The sequence below is a fragment of the Globicephala melas genome, chromosome 4 (assembly GCF_963455315.2).
Source record: "Globicephala melas chromosome 4, mGloMel1.2, whole genome shotgun sequence".
NCBI classification, from domain to species: domain Eukaryota; kingdom Metazoa; phylum Chordata; class Mammalia; order Artiodactyla; family Delphinidae; genus Globicephala; species Globicephala melas.
Genome location: NC_083317.1, coordinates 119,626,914 through 119,643,296, shown reverse-complemented (window position 1 = coordinate 119,643,296; position 16,383 = coordinate 119,626,914). Strand labels below are relative to the sequence as shown.

The 16,383-nt window shown below is 37.7% G+C and overlaps 1 protein-coding gene across 3 annotated transcripts in view; it reads right to left on the bottom strand.

The window, feature by feature from the left end:
* Nucleotides 1-315: 315 nt before the first annotated feature.
* PLSCR4 (phospholipid scramblase 4) overlaps nt 316-16,383 on the bottom strand; it is a 29,905-nt gene continuing 13,837 nt past the window's right edge. For all 3 annotated transcript variants that reach the window (XM_030873286.3, XM_060298512.2, XM_030873287.3), the window contains 6 exons: nt 10,031-10,266; nt 6,592-6,634; nt 5,437-5,663; nt 3,713-3,874; nt 2,197-2,355; nt 316-1,298 (listed from right to left, as the gene is read on the bottom strand). In XM_030873286.3, the coding sequence (XP_030729146.1) occupies nt 1,245-1,298; nt 2,197-2,355; nt 3,713-3,874; nt 5,437-5,663; nt 6,592-6,634; nt 10,031-10,266 (881 nt within the window). In that variant the 3' untranslated portion in view covers nt 316-1,244. The remainder of the gene's footprint in view (nt 1,299-2,196; nt 2,356-3,712; nt 3,875-5,436; nt 5,664-6,591; nt 6,635-10,030; nt 10,267-16,383) is intronic.

Below are 16,383 nucleotides of genomic sequence, written 5' to 3'. Positions count from 1 at the left end.
AGTGTATTCACTAATACACTGTGATTTTAACTAGTTAATACAAATAAGTGTAATTTATACTTTTACTATGTTGATCCAAATAATCTTTACTGATAAGCTATAGATCCCAGAGAAGCAGCATGTTTGCTGTGTTTTATCATTTTCTTTGCATAGATACAGATTTATCTACCATTTAAATAAAAAACAGCAAAACAATATTAAGCAGTGTCTGCATTTGTAATTTTTGCTTTTACAAAGTGCTATGCAGAATGTCACATTTCAAAATTTAAAAACAAAACTCCAACTCTTGCAATTTGAACAGCACAGTTCAAATCAGGGTCTTCTTGTAAGAAAAAAAAAAATCATCTCCTCTGTGTCATACCAAATGAGACACAGGTTCAATAGGCAATCCTAGAGATTCGACCAAACCTATTTTACATGTAAGACATCTATAACCAAGAGAGGTTAAATGTATTAAATACAAGCTTCTCATAAGGGCACTGATGTCTCTAAATTGCTCAGAGATCTAGATTGGTTAATGGCCCTGGTAGTCTGACTCTATCTTCATACAGAGGCAGCTCCTGATTGTGTATGCTAGTAAATGAGGCATAGAAAATATAACCTTATGATATGAAAAACATGTTTTATTTTGTAATAAAATAAAAATTTCCATTGAAATTTTTATGAAGTTTGCAAAATAAGGTTCTGATACATTTGCACAAGTAAAATTTTCCTTGGGCAATAAAACATAGTATTTCTCTCTGCCTTCCGTTTTGTTTCTAACAATGAAGAGTATCATTCTTTTCACCTGGAATCAAATTTGTCTTCAGTAACTGGACATGTTGATGGAGAGGAGAGGGTCAGAGTTAGAAGCTATATTACTCTATCTAAACAAAGATTGCTCTAAAAAGCCCATCATTTTACTATCAATTAATGTGAAAGCTTTGGGATTCATTTCCCCTCATCTCATGTTTAAAGCGTTTTCAAGTTCACTATATATATGTTTACTTGGTTAATGGGTCATAACTTTTTCAGGTAAACTCCTAGTCTACCAAGTAGAAGGGTAGACAGATACTCAATTGAAACACATGTTTAGATGTGTTCTTTCACTTACACGCTCAGCCTACCTGTCAAAGCTAATATCCAATAACAATAATCTGCAAGAGCAGATAAATATATTTGTGAATAACTGAGGGCTGACTGTAAGCCCAACCAACTTTTCTAAATTTTTTTCATTAATCAGAATTGCTGATTTGTGGTATCCATCAATTATGAGTGGATGAACGTTGTGGTGGAGAGCTTTCAAAATACATGAAGTCCTGAAATTGGAAAAAGAAATATATGTATAGATAAATATCAAATTAGATAAATAATTATATAAATAAAGAATGTAAATAGATAATTAGGTGCAATGCACAAAATGTTATTCTTCATAATTTATCAGCTGATCTCATTCCAGTTAAGAATAAATCAAGCTAATGAAATTTTCATGAAGAGAACCTAATATGAAGAACAGCAATTGCAAATCTGAAACTGTGGGTAGTCAATAAGTTTTCCATTTGGGGTACCAATTAACTAAATTTTCCTTGTTGAAAGGAGGAAAAACTTGATAATCAATATTAAAAATGTTAAATATACCAATTGCAATATGTTAATTAGGTTTTTAAGGTAAATGTTATCAATTTTATTTCTATGATTTATGAATATTAGCCACTAATCAGACAGGAATACAGCAAGGAAATTGTACCTAATAAATCTTAGGTATATTGACAAAGAGGTAATAGATGAAGGGAGAGAACATCAGCTTTAGAGTTATTTTATTTCACTAAGAAATCAAAGAACAGGAATCTTTAAGTAGTGAGAATGGTAAGTAACATGAAATGATGACAATTACACCCACTGGATGCCTAGTATCTTTCAAGCACTCTCCTGGCCCCTTTACTCATATGATAGCTAATACTCATAACCCTGAAATATATATATATATATATATATATATATATATATATGTGTGTGTATATATATATATATATATGTATTTTCATTTCCATTTTACAAATAAGGAAACTGAGGCTTGCAAGTGTTAAACACTTTGCAAGACATATAACTAGTAAGTGGCAGGGACAGCTTCAAATCGTATTGCCTTTCTACTGCACTACACTGCTTCTCATCAGAAAGAATAATTCTCTCAGGATAACTCAGAAGCAAAATGCTTACAATGAGGAAGCAAGCTCCAAAAATCATGGCTTTCATTGTCACATCCAGGTCTAATGGGAAGTGAATTTCAAAGTGGTCAGCATCGCTCATTGCAGATAACACACCATTCCACTTCCGAGTAATACTTCCGATACTGGATACACCATCAAGGGATATGACCTAGAAAGACAAGAATGTGACTTTATGATTGAAAGGTGTTAAACTACATGCTTTATTCTCCTGTTTATAAGCAGTTTACACTGAGGTAGTATAAATATGGTGCAGGAAATGAATATAGTAATAATATAATTTCAAATAGGGAATTATGGCCAAGAAGGGTTAAGTGCCTTGCAACTGGTTGACAACCAAGCTGGGGAGTATCTTACAATTCTCAGGCCAGTGTTCTTTCTTCACCCTCAAATGAGTTATTAGGGAAGCCTGTCAGAGGAGGTACGATTTCAACTGATTTTGAAATTCTTTTTCATATAGCAAAGGGTGGGAATTGGGGATTGGGAGGGAGTCTTTCCCAGTCGAGGGAAACATGTTAGCAAAAGCAAGGTGGTATGGCTCTTTTCACTTCACAAAATCCATATGATCACTCAGGCTTTTGTGGGCCCTGTCTTCTTAAAGTATGTCAGAATCCCAAAGGGCTTCAGCTTCTAGAAGGCACCTGCCACAAGGATAATAACCAAACACTACATTTTGGTGATTAAAATGACCCACACACCCTGCCCTCGAAATCTGGCTTATCTACATTTTCTATCTATCTATAATGGCCTTTTAATAAATAAGTCATGGTTGATGATATGGTTATGTAAAATGAGAACTAAGGAGAGTTTATCGGGTGTCATAGAAAATATTTGAATGAGCAATTCTGGATTATCAATTTTGTTGAACTGTGAGGCATTTAGAAAGAACTCTTTAAGAAGCCCAGGAATCTCCTTTGTCACAACTGTTAAGAGTAATAAGCTATCATTTTGTGGCCATTGAGATGAAGGCAGAACAGAAGGATTTTCCTTCTTCCAGAAAATGTTATAATCCACTATAAGATTTATTCTGGTTTATGAGTGTTGTCTTGTTTCTTGAGGATGCAGACAGACTTCTATCTTGCAAATAAGCAATTTGCACAACCTCAGGGGTGCTCTATTGGTTCTGTGATATGTGGGGCCTTTTCATTACTCAGGACCTATATTCTGTTCCTGGAAATCTTTGGTAAAAATGGTTAGTGAAATACAGCCAAGAATAAAATAGACGGATTAGGTTAGGCTATTTATTCTCAGGTTTAATGTTTTAAATGGTTTCTTCTTATCTTTATCAAACACTGAAATCATGCAAAAGAAGCTCACATTGTGGGAAACATGAAGCAATCCTCTAATGATAATTTGAAAATTTTTCAATGTCAACTGGTTAGTTAACTCTTTCCTCACATTACTTTATTCATTCACACACAAAAAAATCATCTAAAAGCACATCATTCTGAGGTCTGTTAGTAGATGTAGAAAAAATAGTAGAAACATTTATTTTTATATTTGTTTACCTCAAAAACAGAATCTGAACCACAGCCATAGGTTGAGCATGGCCCAAGCACTCCCATCATATCTTCTTTCTTCTCATTTTGGATGCTGTACACTGCCCTGCACAGGTTCCAGTGTTCGGCAACAAAGCCAATGGTGACACCAGGAGGACACTGCACCTCCAGCTGCAAATGAAGCAGTGACAGAGGCGAAGATGCTACATGTATAGGTATACACATACACAGAACATCCTAGGTATGTTCCTAATTCATTCAAGAACTAGGGAAACTGTCACTGGGAAAGAGTCTTCCATTATCCCCAGGCTATTTCTTAGGGCTGTATTTCAGTGAACAGCCTTGAGAGATGAAGTCATGTTCCCTTTGGGACAAAATTACTCCTTGTTATGAAATGGTCAGTTCTCCAAGCTCCATGTCCCTTAGCTGCATATGTAGCATCTACCTGGGATCCGCTGAGTCATCCTTGTAGAACTTGGGGATGAGGGGACCTACGCACATGTGCTGGAGCTCATGCTGCTTACTGTGCTGTAATAAAGTTCTTTGCCCCTGACCTAGGGGTCTCATGTCTTCTGGCACAATCCATGAAAAAGTAACATGCTAGCTTCTTAGACTGACATCTCAGACATGACAAGTGTAATAGGAAACAAGAGGAAAGAGGCATTCTGAAAATTGTAGGTTGTGAAGACAACAGTATGTGTGTATAAGTATACGATGAAGTGCAGACTGAAATCAAATATAAGACTGCTATTATACAAAGACAATAATGACAAAGGAGTAAGCTATCTGACAATTGCTAATATTCACTGAGCACTAAACTATTTGCCAGGCACTATGCTAACACAGTTGACATTTATTTACTATATAATCCTCAAAATAACCATCCTATGAGATAGGTACTATTAATACCTCCATTTTATAGGTGAATAAATCAAGGCACAGAGGCTATAAGTAAATTCTATTGAAAATGCTGGTACTTAACATATAATTAAAATCCCAGTAATCCTAGGAGGTATTTTTTTCTGCCCAGTTAACGTATTAAGAACACTGAAGCTAAAACAGGTTAAGTAAATTGCCCACTTTTAAGTAGGTGGCATATTTGAAATTCAAATTCTCTTGGATCTCTCTCTAAAACTTTTCTTTTCCCTGTAGCAAACAATTTTCCTAGGGCAGCACAGATTATAGAAGAGCAACTAAACTGTAACTTGGCACAACTGCTTTCTAGTTCTAGCATCTACCAAGTGTAACACCATCCTCAGGCACTTATTCTTTTTTAGCCACCCTTTCTTTATCTGTAACAAGGTGTAGATTATGATGGGTAGAGTAAAAGTATCTGAAGTTTCTTCCAATCCTATTTAAAAGCATGTCTACATTTAGTGTGACCTTATTTGGGGATATGTAGGCACATTTAGACAAATGTGTGTTCTAGGTAACAGACTAATTTCTAATTCAGTAGACACAACTGATAGAATTGCGATCACTGACTAAATAACCCTCATTTGTGCTTGACCCCCGCCCCCCGCAACTAGCACCTGAAGACATGAACCCACATGAACAATGTCTTTGTGGTTTTTCCATAGGTAAGACAATTTGGCATTTGGCTTCCTTCCTCCCCCCACCCCACTATCTTCTTCCATTCTGCCTGTGCCATGAAAGTCCCCTCCTGTGTAGCTTTGGAAGGAGCACAACCGTGGATCAGGAAGAAACAACGGATGAGACTTCTGTCCTCTTACCTCTTGCCTGGTGGAGGGGCAACAGAAGCAGCAGCAGGTGCATCTGAAAGGTCTCTGCATGGTCATGATTTCTCGGCCCATACAGTCAGTGACCCGGAGCACAAAGGGCCTCAGTGTCCGATAAGCATTCCTGGTATAATCATCTGTGTCTTCGGTCACAAAGTAAACCATCTGGCCCAGGTTGTTTTTAATATCATATGTATTAGTAGTTTCAAAACCTGTTATCACTAAAAATGAGAGAGCCGTCTTATTTTAGAAGCAGTTAAAATGGGCCTCAAGAAGTCCTTTTGTAGTATTTCACAGGGGCCTAAAGCAAAAGAGCTTTTTAAAAAATTTCAGGTGAAAAATATGCAATTATTAGAACGTCATTGTAATTCACATGCCCTATAAGTATATAGGTAATTTTGAAATTTTAAAACATTTCTTCTGAGAAGTTCAGTGTAAAATGATTTTTAAAACTTTTCCACATAGAAGCAAAGATTGGAAACAATATTCCTGGAGTACTTGAATTAAGAAAACTTTAATTATAAAAACATTTAAAGGAAATTATACACCAGACCATGAATTAATCAGCTTATGAAATATGCTGAGAGGATTAGGGTCATTACTAATTGCAAATAAGAAAACCAAATAAGAAAAGTCAAAGGCTCTATGTGGAGGTAAAATGAATGAAATGAGGGTGTAGATCTGATACAGTGAGGGGAACTGAGAACAGGCCTTGTGCTTACCGTGATTTTTTCTTACTTCCACAGCATTGGACTTAGAACTCAGCAGACTGAGTCTCTATTTCCAGCTCTGCCATTGATTAGCTGACTAGGGTGCCCTTGACTAGCTCCTCTAGTCTTTTTGCTCCTTCTTTCCCTTGTCCATGAAAAGTGAATATGGAGGAGTTGAGATGGGTAAAGGATAGGGCGTTCGATCAGGTAAAAATGTTTAAGTCCTTTTGAAATCTAAGAGCTCATGTATGATGTGTAAACATATAAAATTATACAAAGTTAAGTCCCTTTATTACTTTCTTGAAGATAGGGTAATAGAGGATAGTCTTTTCTCTTTGAACCACTAAAAAATGATCAATATAAATAAGGAACTAGATATTGGATGATGCAAATTTTCACCTGATTCAAATATTGCTGGACACTACAAAAGTATACATACTTTCCAGGGGTTCAAAATGCTGAAGAACATGTATGTTGTCCAACTGTTGGGAGAGAACAAAGCAATTAGGAGAGAGAGAAATAACAGAATCAAATCAAACCAGTATTAGAAAAAAAACTGATGAGACAGAAATTAAATGTATCAATTGATACAAAAATATCTCTCTGAAACTGAATGGAATCAAAAACATTTTTATCAAGTAAAATCAGCCCATCTGCACCTGATCAGATGGTTATTAGCAGAGCTGTCCAGATAGAACACTTTCCTCCAGGTCCACTGTAAAATACTGAAACAATTCTCTAAAATATCAGAAAATCATCTTCCTGCTTCAGTAACAGCACCCAGAAGAAGCTATGTTGCCTAGTTCAGTTCCTACTCATTGGTCTCTCTGATATGTCACCCACAGACTGGACTTGTCAGGAAGTTCGGGACCGTTTAACATGGACCAGCCACAGAGAAGCCAATTTTCTCAGTGGCTTAGGGAGAGTGAATGAGGTAGGGTGGACCTTGCACAGGAATGTCCAATCTCATTTTACTTCACAGTACCTCTGAAAGAGGTTAACACACTGACTTCCATTCACTTGGGCTGCTGATGCCAGGGTCTTCCCTAAGTGCAGACTTTAATAGGGGAAGATCCAAGAGAGCTGGAAGCATGTGAATAGGATGAGGGCAAAGGAGAGGAAACATTCTCCAAGGATGGAATCCCTTGAAAAGGGAGGTTGGTAATACCATTAGACCAACTTCTACCTTAACTTTACTTAGGAATCACTGTAAAGATAAACACTTTGGCCCATCATCTGTTATACTTGAGAACATCCTAGCAGAAAAGAAACCCCCTTAAGGACAGACTACTCATATCTATCTAATTGTAGATAATTTAGATCATTAGATCATTCCTAATGCCTGAGCCCAGAACATTGCCTGAAATGCCATATTTTACCAAATGTTTGTTGAATACATTAATTAATAAACACTACATTACTGGGTAATAAATAAAATTTAAAATAATGTAACCTGACATAAACATTTTGTGGCGTGATCCATTACAGGAGGGTATAGAGAGGATACAATCTTTCTTTCATTAAAAAATTTTTCAGGCTTCCCTGGTGGCACAGTGGTTGAGAGTCCGCCTGCCGATGCAGGGGACATGGGTTTGTGCCCCGGTCCGGGAAGATCCCACATGCCGCGGAGCGGCTGGGCCTGTGAGCCATGGCCGCTGAGCCTGCGCGTCCGGAGCCTGTGCTCCGCAACGGGAGAGGCCACAGCAGTGAGAGGCACACGTAGCACAAAAAAAAAAAAAAAAATTTCTCTTATGAAAACACAATCAGGTGAGAGGGCCTAAACATGTCTTACAAAATTATCAAAAGTGGCCACTAGGGTGGTTTACAGTCCCTTTGAAAAACTCTAGGGACTCTTAAACATCTATAACTAAGAAGTAAAAATATTCACTACTTGGTAAGAGCTTCTACTGCTGAGCAAAATATTCTAAAGAAATGCCTGTTACTGTGAAAGCAGTTTACCCAACAAGACACTATGGTTGTTAAGAAGCAGTTCTAACAAAGTGTGGAGTCACTGGCCAAGCCGATATTCTAGAAATAATGTAAACCTGCTACTCTGGATGTTAAAGTGTCAGGATAGTCCTGATAATGATTCATGTAATTTGCACACGAGATGGCAAAAAGACTATGATAGGGACTTCCCTGGCGGTCCAGTGGTTAAGACTCCACACTTCCACTGCAGGGGGCATGGGTTCAATCCCTGGTCGGGGAACTAAGGTACAGCCAAAAATAAAAAAATAAAAGCGTAGGATGAAAAAATGCTTGGATGCCTGGCTCTGTGTCTTCCACATACACACAAGGTGTTTCAACTAAAAACATCCACACAGCTATTATCCACTGGCTGGGTCCCATGTGCCAAAAATATTAGGCATGTTACAAACTTATCTCATTAAAAATTCTCCTAACAACCAATAGAGTAGGTATGACTAGCACTATTTTATAGATGATGAAATTCAAGCACCAAGAGTTTAGAAAAGTTACTCAAGGTAGCAGAGTGAGGAGAGAGTAGAGCTAGAATTAAAACCCAGGTTTGTCTGGCTCTAAACCTGTTTTATTTGTTTCTTTTTCAATTTTTTTTTTAACTAAAAACATTGCTGAAAGGGAAAATAGATTTCATAAAATATGCCCATTTAACTTCACCTAAAGTAATAGAAGAAATTAAGAAAATGGTTTTTTAATATTTAAATGAACAATATTAAAGCTATACATTTTTAAAAAGAAATGACTCTAGATATTGGATTTCTAAGGAAATTTTCTACATTTATCATCAAGTAAAAAAATAAACTTTCTAAACTTGGTTAACTTATAAACATTTTATAAGCTTCCAAAATAATGTAGGGGTTACTCTAGCACTGTACCTGAATGACTGGCTTTGCCAAACAACAGGTTAATAAAGTTTTTGGTTTATGTAAAATCCAAATTTTCCTGATACAACTGTATTACTTTCAAAGATCAACACTAGAACTTTGTAACAATGGTTTTCAATACACAGGATTAACAGTCAGTATATAAAACTGAAAAGAGAAACATGTCAAACTCCAAGGAACATTTGGTTGACTACGGTGGGGAGACATGTATTGAATTGGCAAGTCCCTTGCTTATAATGTATCAATATTCCAACACTTGCTTTTTCTAAAAGTGAAACATGATTTAGTAGTTTCTAGGGGATTTGCAATACTAGGTTTATCTTATTTTCATTAAGCAACATTTTTATTTCTGATATGGGTTTTTAAACAGTACCATTTGATGGTACACAAACCTGTGGGCATGTTGCCCCAGTTTCTGAAATGGGTGGCCCAGTCCTAGAATGTGCATCTAGATAAAAATTAGAGAGTCTCTGTGTTGTGGAAAGGGGTTCTCCGGAACTTGACCTGAAACAGTATCCTTGGAGGTCCCCTATTTTTATTTACCTTGTATGCTTTGGGAGGTGACAGGACTGGTTGATGAAAACTATGGGTGGTGAGAAACAGCAATGGCCTGAGGCACTGTGTGATTTACTCACTGTCTACCGTTCTGTTCTGTTCCTTGTAATGTTGCTTTTCTTGACATTCAGCCTTTACTTCTAAGCAAATGACACTCCAATTAACATCTTTGATAATTTTTCTTCTATTCCAATTCCTAGTTTTTAAACTGCCTTCATAGGACATCTTGAATGTCTTAAAATTCAATATACAACCTTCACAAAAACCGTATCATCCCACCAAAAAAATCCCTATCTTCTTTGTTCCCCATTCACATTTCTGAAATTAGCACTACCACTCCTATAGTCTCACAAACATCTGTCATCACTGACCCATCCCTTTATCCACTCTATCCAGTCTCTTTTTGTTGGATCCCCAGTCATACTTTGTAAGAAAATAATTTGGATTTGTGTGGAGTACCTGGGCTAAATATTCCAGACCTGGAGGACAGTTTGGCATAACAGTTGGCATTGGCATCCATACTATTGGAGCAGAATGTTGTGGTGCAGGATATTTTCCAGGCTGGTACTGGATAGGATGGCTACCACCAGTTTGCATGTACAAGGGGAAGGTAGTGGGCTGATGTGGACTGTAGTATCCCACAGGCAAGCTTCCTGGGTGGCCTGCAGGAGGAGGGACAGCTGGTCCAGGGGGCCCTGTGTTCAAAAACAAATGAAAGTGTTATACATTATAAACACTACAATATATTGGAAATTAGCATGACTTTTTACATGGAGATGATATGGCTCACACAACCTCCACTTAAAAATAACAAGGTGTTCCATTTTACGAGTGTGTAGGATGTACCAAAATGTACTAAGGGGATTTACACATTAACTCACTTAATCCTCTTAAGCCTTATGAGACAATTATTCCCATTTCAGAGGTACAGAAGTAAGGTTGAAATATCAAGTTAACATGTTAGCCTCTAGGCATTAGCTTCCTTCTTTGGAGATAATAATATACCTACTTCATTAGGTTATAGTAGGATTAGCGCAAGGTCTAGCATATAATTAGCATGGTTAATTTTTTGTTACTACGTTTACTGTTATTATTGTTTAAGGTCATAAAGATAGTAAGGTCTACTTAACTTCAAAGGGGTTCTTCTTTTTTTTTTTTCTCTTTTTGCGGCTCGCGGGCCTCTCACTGTTGTGGCCTCTCCCGTTGCGGAGCACAGGCTTCGGACGCGCAGGCCCAGCGGCCATGGCCCACGGGCCCAGCTGCTCCGCGGCATGCGGGATCCTCCCGGACCAGGGCACGAACCCGTGTCCCCCGCATCGGCAGGCGGACTCCCAACCACTGCGCCACCAGGGAAGCCCCCCAAAGGGGTTCTTTTAATGACTGCTGTCTAACTCCAGAACAGTTTCATCACCCGTCCCAAAACTCCCATACCCATTAGCGGTCATTCCCCATCTTTTCCCCCAGTCCCTGGAAACCGCTATCTCTATAGATTTGCCTAATCCAGACATTTCATATAAATAAAATCATGTGACATGGCCTTTGTATCTGGTTTCTTTTACTTGGCAAGTTTTCAAGGTTCATCCTTGAACTTTGCATTAGTACTTCATTAATAAAAACTAGTGAAATAACAATACTCATGTCAGACAAAATATACTTTAAGACAAAAACTGTTACTAGAGGTAAAGGACATTTTATTATAATAACAGAAGTGTCAGTCCATCAAGAAGACATAACAATTACATACACCTAAAAACAACTTCAAAATACATGAAGCAAAAACTGACACACTTTTGTGAAATAGGCAATCCAACGAACGATAACTGGAGGCTGCAATACCCCACTCACAATAAGGGATAGAACACCTCAGCAGAAGATCAAAAAGGAAATAGAAGCATGAAAAACACTATAAATGAAACAATACATAACAGGCATGTATAGAACACTCTACCCAACAACTACAGACTAAACATTCTTCTCAAATGCACATAGAACCTTCTCCAGGATAGACCTACTGGTTGGCCATAAAGCAAGTCTCAACAAATTTAAGATACCTGAAATCATACAGAGTATATTCTATTACAATGGAATAAAACCAGAAATCAATAATAATAGAAGAAGTTTTGGAAATCACAAATATGAGGAAATAAATCAATACACTCTTAAATAAACCAAGGGGTAAAAAGAAATCATGAGAGAAATGAGAAAATACTTTGAGATGAATGAAACAAAAGCACAATATACCAAAGCTTATGGGATGCAGCTAAAACAATGCTTAGAGGGAAATTGACAGCTGTAAACACCTACACTAAAAAAGAAATATCTCAAATCAGTAACCCAACTTTCCACCTTAGAAATAAATCAAACCCAAAGCAAGCAGGAGGAAATAATAAACACTGAAGTAGAAGTGAGTGAAATGAAACAGGAAAAACAATAGACAAAAATCAGCAAAACTGGGCTTCCCTGGTGGCGCAGTGGTTGAGAATCTGCATGCCAATTCAGGGGACACGGGTTCAAGCCCTGGTCTGGGAGGATCCCACATGCCTTGGAGCAACTGGGCCCGTGAGCCACAACTACTGAGCCTGTGCGTCTGGAGCCTGTGCTCCGCAACAAGAGAGGCCACGATAGTGAGAGGCCCGCGCACTGCAATGAAGAGTGGCCCCCGCTTGCCACAACTAGAGAAAGCCCTTGCACAGAAACGAAGACCCAACACAGCCAAAAATAAATTAATTAATTAATTTTTAAAAAATCAGCAAAACCAAAAGTAGGTTCTTTTAAAAGATCAACAAAATTGAGAAACCTTAAGCCAGACTAACCAAGAAAAAAAAATAGACTTCAATTATTAAACACAGGGGTGAAAATGGGGACATTACTAAACTTACAGAAATTAAAATGCATCATATGGAAATATTATGAACGGTTGCATGCAAAAGCAGGGTCCTGTGCATGATCTCTGCACATAGCACCACCAAGGGGGTGGGAAGACCACCCAGGCTACGCCTCCTGCCCAACCCACTGACCCGTCCCTACCCTCACCCCATTTAAGGAACCAGCTCAGCCCCTGCCTCGGGGAGTGAGCAAGGCCACCTGCTTCTTGTTCTCGCTCCCTCTGCTGTAGCAGGAATCCCAGTAAAGCCCTGCTTCAACTTCTCATCTGGCCTCTTAACAATTTCTGTTGATTAAATTGTCCAAGGACCTGGGTCTGTAACATATTCACTGGTAGACGCATAGTATGTGAAGTGATTAGAGAGGAGGGGCAACTAACCTAGACAGAAGAGATACCCTGTGATGTAAGTGCTGACACATTAGACCCAGCCAGCACCTTTAAGATGAGCAAAGGTTTTAGATACAGCAGGTACAAAATGAGCAGCTGCACAGAGGAAGCTCAGTACCACAGGAGTAAAGGCCATGCATATATAGAGATTTAGCAAACAAAACAGAAAGGAAGCTGGGGAGGAAGTGACGATTATGAAAGACCTATGCTCTGTGCAAAGAACCTGAACTTTATGCTAGTAAAATGTAAAATGGAGTGACCAGTTTTACATTTAGAACCTTTATGAATGAGAAGGTTAAATTAGGAAGGAGGTGCCTGCAGGAGTCTAGATGTGAGGTAAGGAAGTTTAATTGTGATGAAAAGAGTAGAAAGTGGAGAAATAATAATCGACGTTTAAGAGACATATTGTCTTGGCAATAGACCGGATGTGAGGAAAGATTCTCAAGTTTCTGACGTGGGTCCCTGCAGGCCTCCAGTGTAGAGAAAGAACAGAGGGCACGTGTTCCGGAGTGAGATGCCCAAGATGCACTGAGGAATCACTGAGTTTGAGATCCTGGGTCACCCAGGGCAAGTGGTCTACAGGCAGGTGGAAATGCAAGTTTAGAGCAGAGGAGACTGATGTGGGTAGGGGCTAAGGGATTCGTAAGTGGTTAAAGGCAAATGAAACCATATGGGGTATTCCCAGTATAACTTAGGAGAGTGTAAAAGGACAGATGAATGGAAGAGGTGAGAGAGAGGACAGGGCAGGGCAGGGCTGGACAGGGGAGTGGCCTAAGGACTTCTGGGGAATACCCATTTTTAAGGGTAGAGAACACAGACCTCTTGACAGAGACCAGGAGTCAGGAGAGACTAACAGAAAAATAATGGTAACTAGAAACAATGTTAAATTAGAGCTAAGTGAGAAAAAAAGTGCTAATGTCTTTAGAAAAAATGGAGGAAATTTCACGTTTCAGTTTGTTGTGAAGAATAGACTTTAATTCCTTTAAGAGCTGTGTTTAAGAGTACCCAAATTGGATTGGAAATCGGATATCCTGCTCATCATTTTTTTAGAACTATTATTAAAAAGCATACAATGCACCTAAAAAGTCACACAAACTATCTCAAAAATACTAATTGTTATATCACTTCAATGAGTTGATGATTAATTCTTCTGGTATTAACCATGTGATTTTAAGATAAAAGTACGTCACGGAACAAAATTTGAGGATCAATAAATTAGAAAGGAAATTACAATTTAGATTATGGTGCTATTCAGTTTAGAGACTATACTTCTAAAAAAATTGTATACAAATGTATGTAATCAAATGATTTTTGTTATAAGTATGTATTATTCAGAGATGTTAAGAGAAGTGAAGAAAAAAACATAATCTAATTACGTGCGGTAAATGTTTTATACTCTCTTTTAAGCTTTAAAATTGCCGTTAAGGGTTCTGATTGTTCTGCAGGAAAACACAACAAAACATGTTTAACTTTGTGTAGCTATAGTATCCCACACTTATTTAAATAGAGAACTCTGTTATGGAGCATTTTCCTACCAATGCTAGTGTGAGAAATACTGCTTTATGGGATTTGTGTTTTCTTAGTTATTTTGAATATTATCATCCTTTTTTATTTCAAAAAAGTATGTCATTTTCCTCTTTAAATAGACTACATATAACAAAGGCTTCTTTATTAACTATGTTTTTAAACATATTTGGCTCAAAATTATTTTCAATGGTAACAAATATCCAGTAATGTAATGCAAATGGAATTATATAATTGAATTTAAAGAAATTCATTAAAGCTAAAATTTCAAGTATAGTATTTCAAGTTCCTTAATGTGAATCAAGGGCACACAATTTGCATCAGTATAAATAAGTATATAGTTCAGCCACTAGATGGTGATCACAGTGAATTTTTGTTGCTGATTTTCATAACTGAAAATTCATTAGTTGTGCTATTTTTTTGATACAGAAAGGAAGAGACAGACACTTTCCCAGATGAGCAGAACATGATTTATAACCAAGGTTTACTTCTTAGAAACGGTGGAGTTTCTGTTCTACTGGAACCTAAGTTCTCGGAGATAGAGTGACTGGTGAATCTAAGACAGATTATGTAGATAATGTTGATAGCCACTGAAGTAAAACATAGAGAAATGTATATATAGTGATATTACAATGTAGGGTTGTCAAAAACTTGGATTTAGCAGGGGTTAAGCCATAATGAGGGGTTATACTGGATCAGATTCACACAACATGCATACACATGAGGGAAAGGGGAAAAGGAAGCCCTGTTTTCAGAAAACACTGCCGGGGCAAAGGCTACCTGAGCTCCATGAATCGTATGTCTGGAGCCAAGACAACATCCTTGCCATCATCCTGTGGATACTGGGGTTTCTTCTGCTCTTTCACAGCCTAACTCACTGGTTTCTGCCTCTAAACAAACACTTAAATATATATTTAAAGAAATATCACTATACTTTATCATTTTCTAAATCACTAAAATGTATTTGAATATAATCCTGATTAAAACTATTTCCTTAGTCAAAAGTAAGAGTTGGTTTTTTTTTTTTTAGATGTTTTAGGGCTTTAATGTCCTTCACACGGTCAACATAAAACACTGACAATGGATGAACAATAGGGGAAAAGACTGTTCAGCGAAGATCTTCCCGAACTCACGGCATCACTGGTCAAACACCATAAAGAGAACGGTCACATGAACAGTAAGGGAGTTTAACAGAGATTTTTAGTTTAACAGCATAACTGAAAAACAAAGAACCAACCAAGTAAACAAGCAAGCAAGCAACCAACCAACCGTTCTTCTACCCACTGAAAGGAAAGTAAAAGTGAATCAGGGAGCTTCCAAATCTCGTGAAGCAGCTTAAAAAGGGAGAGGGGAGGGGGAAGGGGAGGCACACAACAGTTGAGAACGTAACACTCTAATGAACAAGGTCAAGGATCCTAACATTCTCAAAGTCTCAACATATACCAACAAGAACCATATTATTAGAAATATAAAGGCACAGAGATATAAATGCATAGAGATATAAACTATTTGGTATTAAAAACAGACTTTGCTATATAAACGTATAGTATGTCACTTTTATCTCTTTATGAGAATAACAGTATAAAGAAATATCTCCAGTTTGCCTTTTAGTCTGGAACATCACAACACGGTCGGTGGTGACCTGAATTAACAGCTGCAGAATCCAGAAGACCCCACTGCTGTCATCTTGCAAAGGATCAAAATTCAGCACCCAGAGGGCTCCACCCACCCTCCATGCTGTGTGTCTGTGTGTCTCTAAAAATAATAACGTGCAATTTGCATATAATTAAACCCATAGGCATCTTTGAATATGAGATCTAGGGAGAAAAACAGCAGCAAAGACAACAGTAGCTAGAATTTGGTAGAAAAGCAAGAGAAGATTTTTTAAAAGCTTCCACTTCAAGTCAGGATTAAGGTTAAGTTTCAACAGCTGGGCTTAGCTGTGGATGTTTTGCTGTTCTCTGGAAAAAAAAGAAAATCTATCATAAGGATGTTCATTCGAGAAAAATACTGTTTG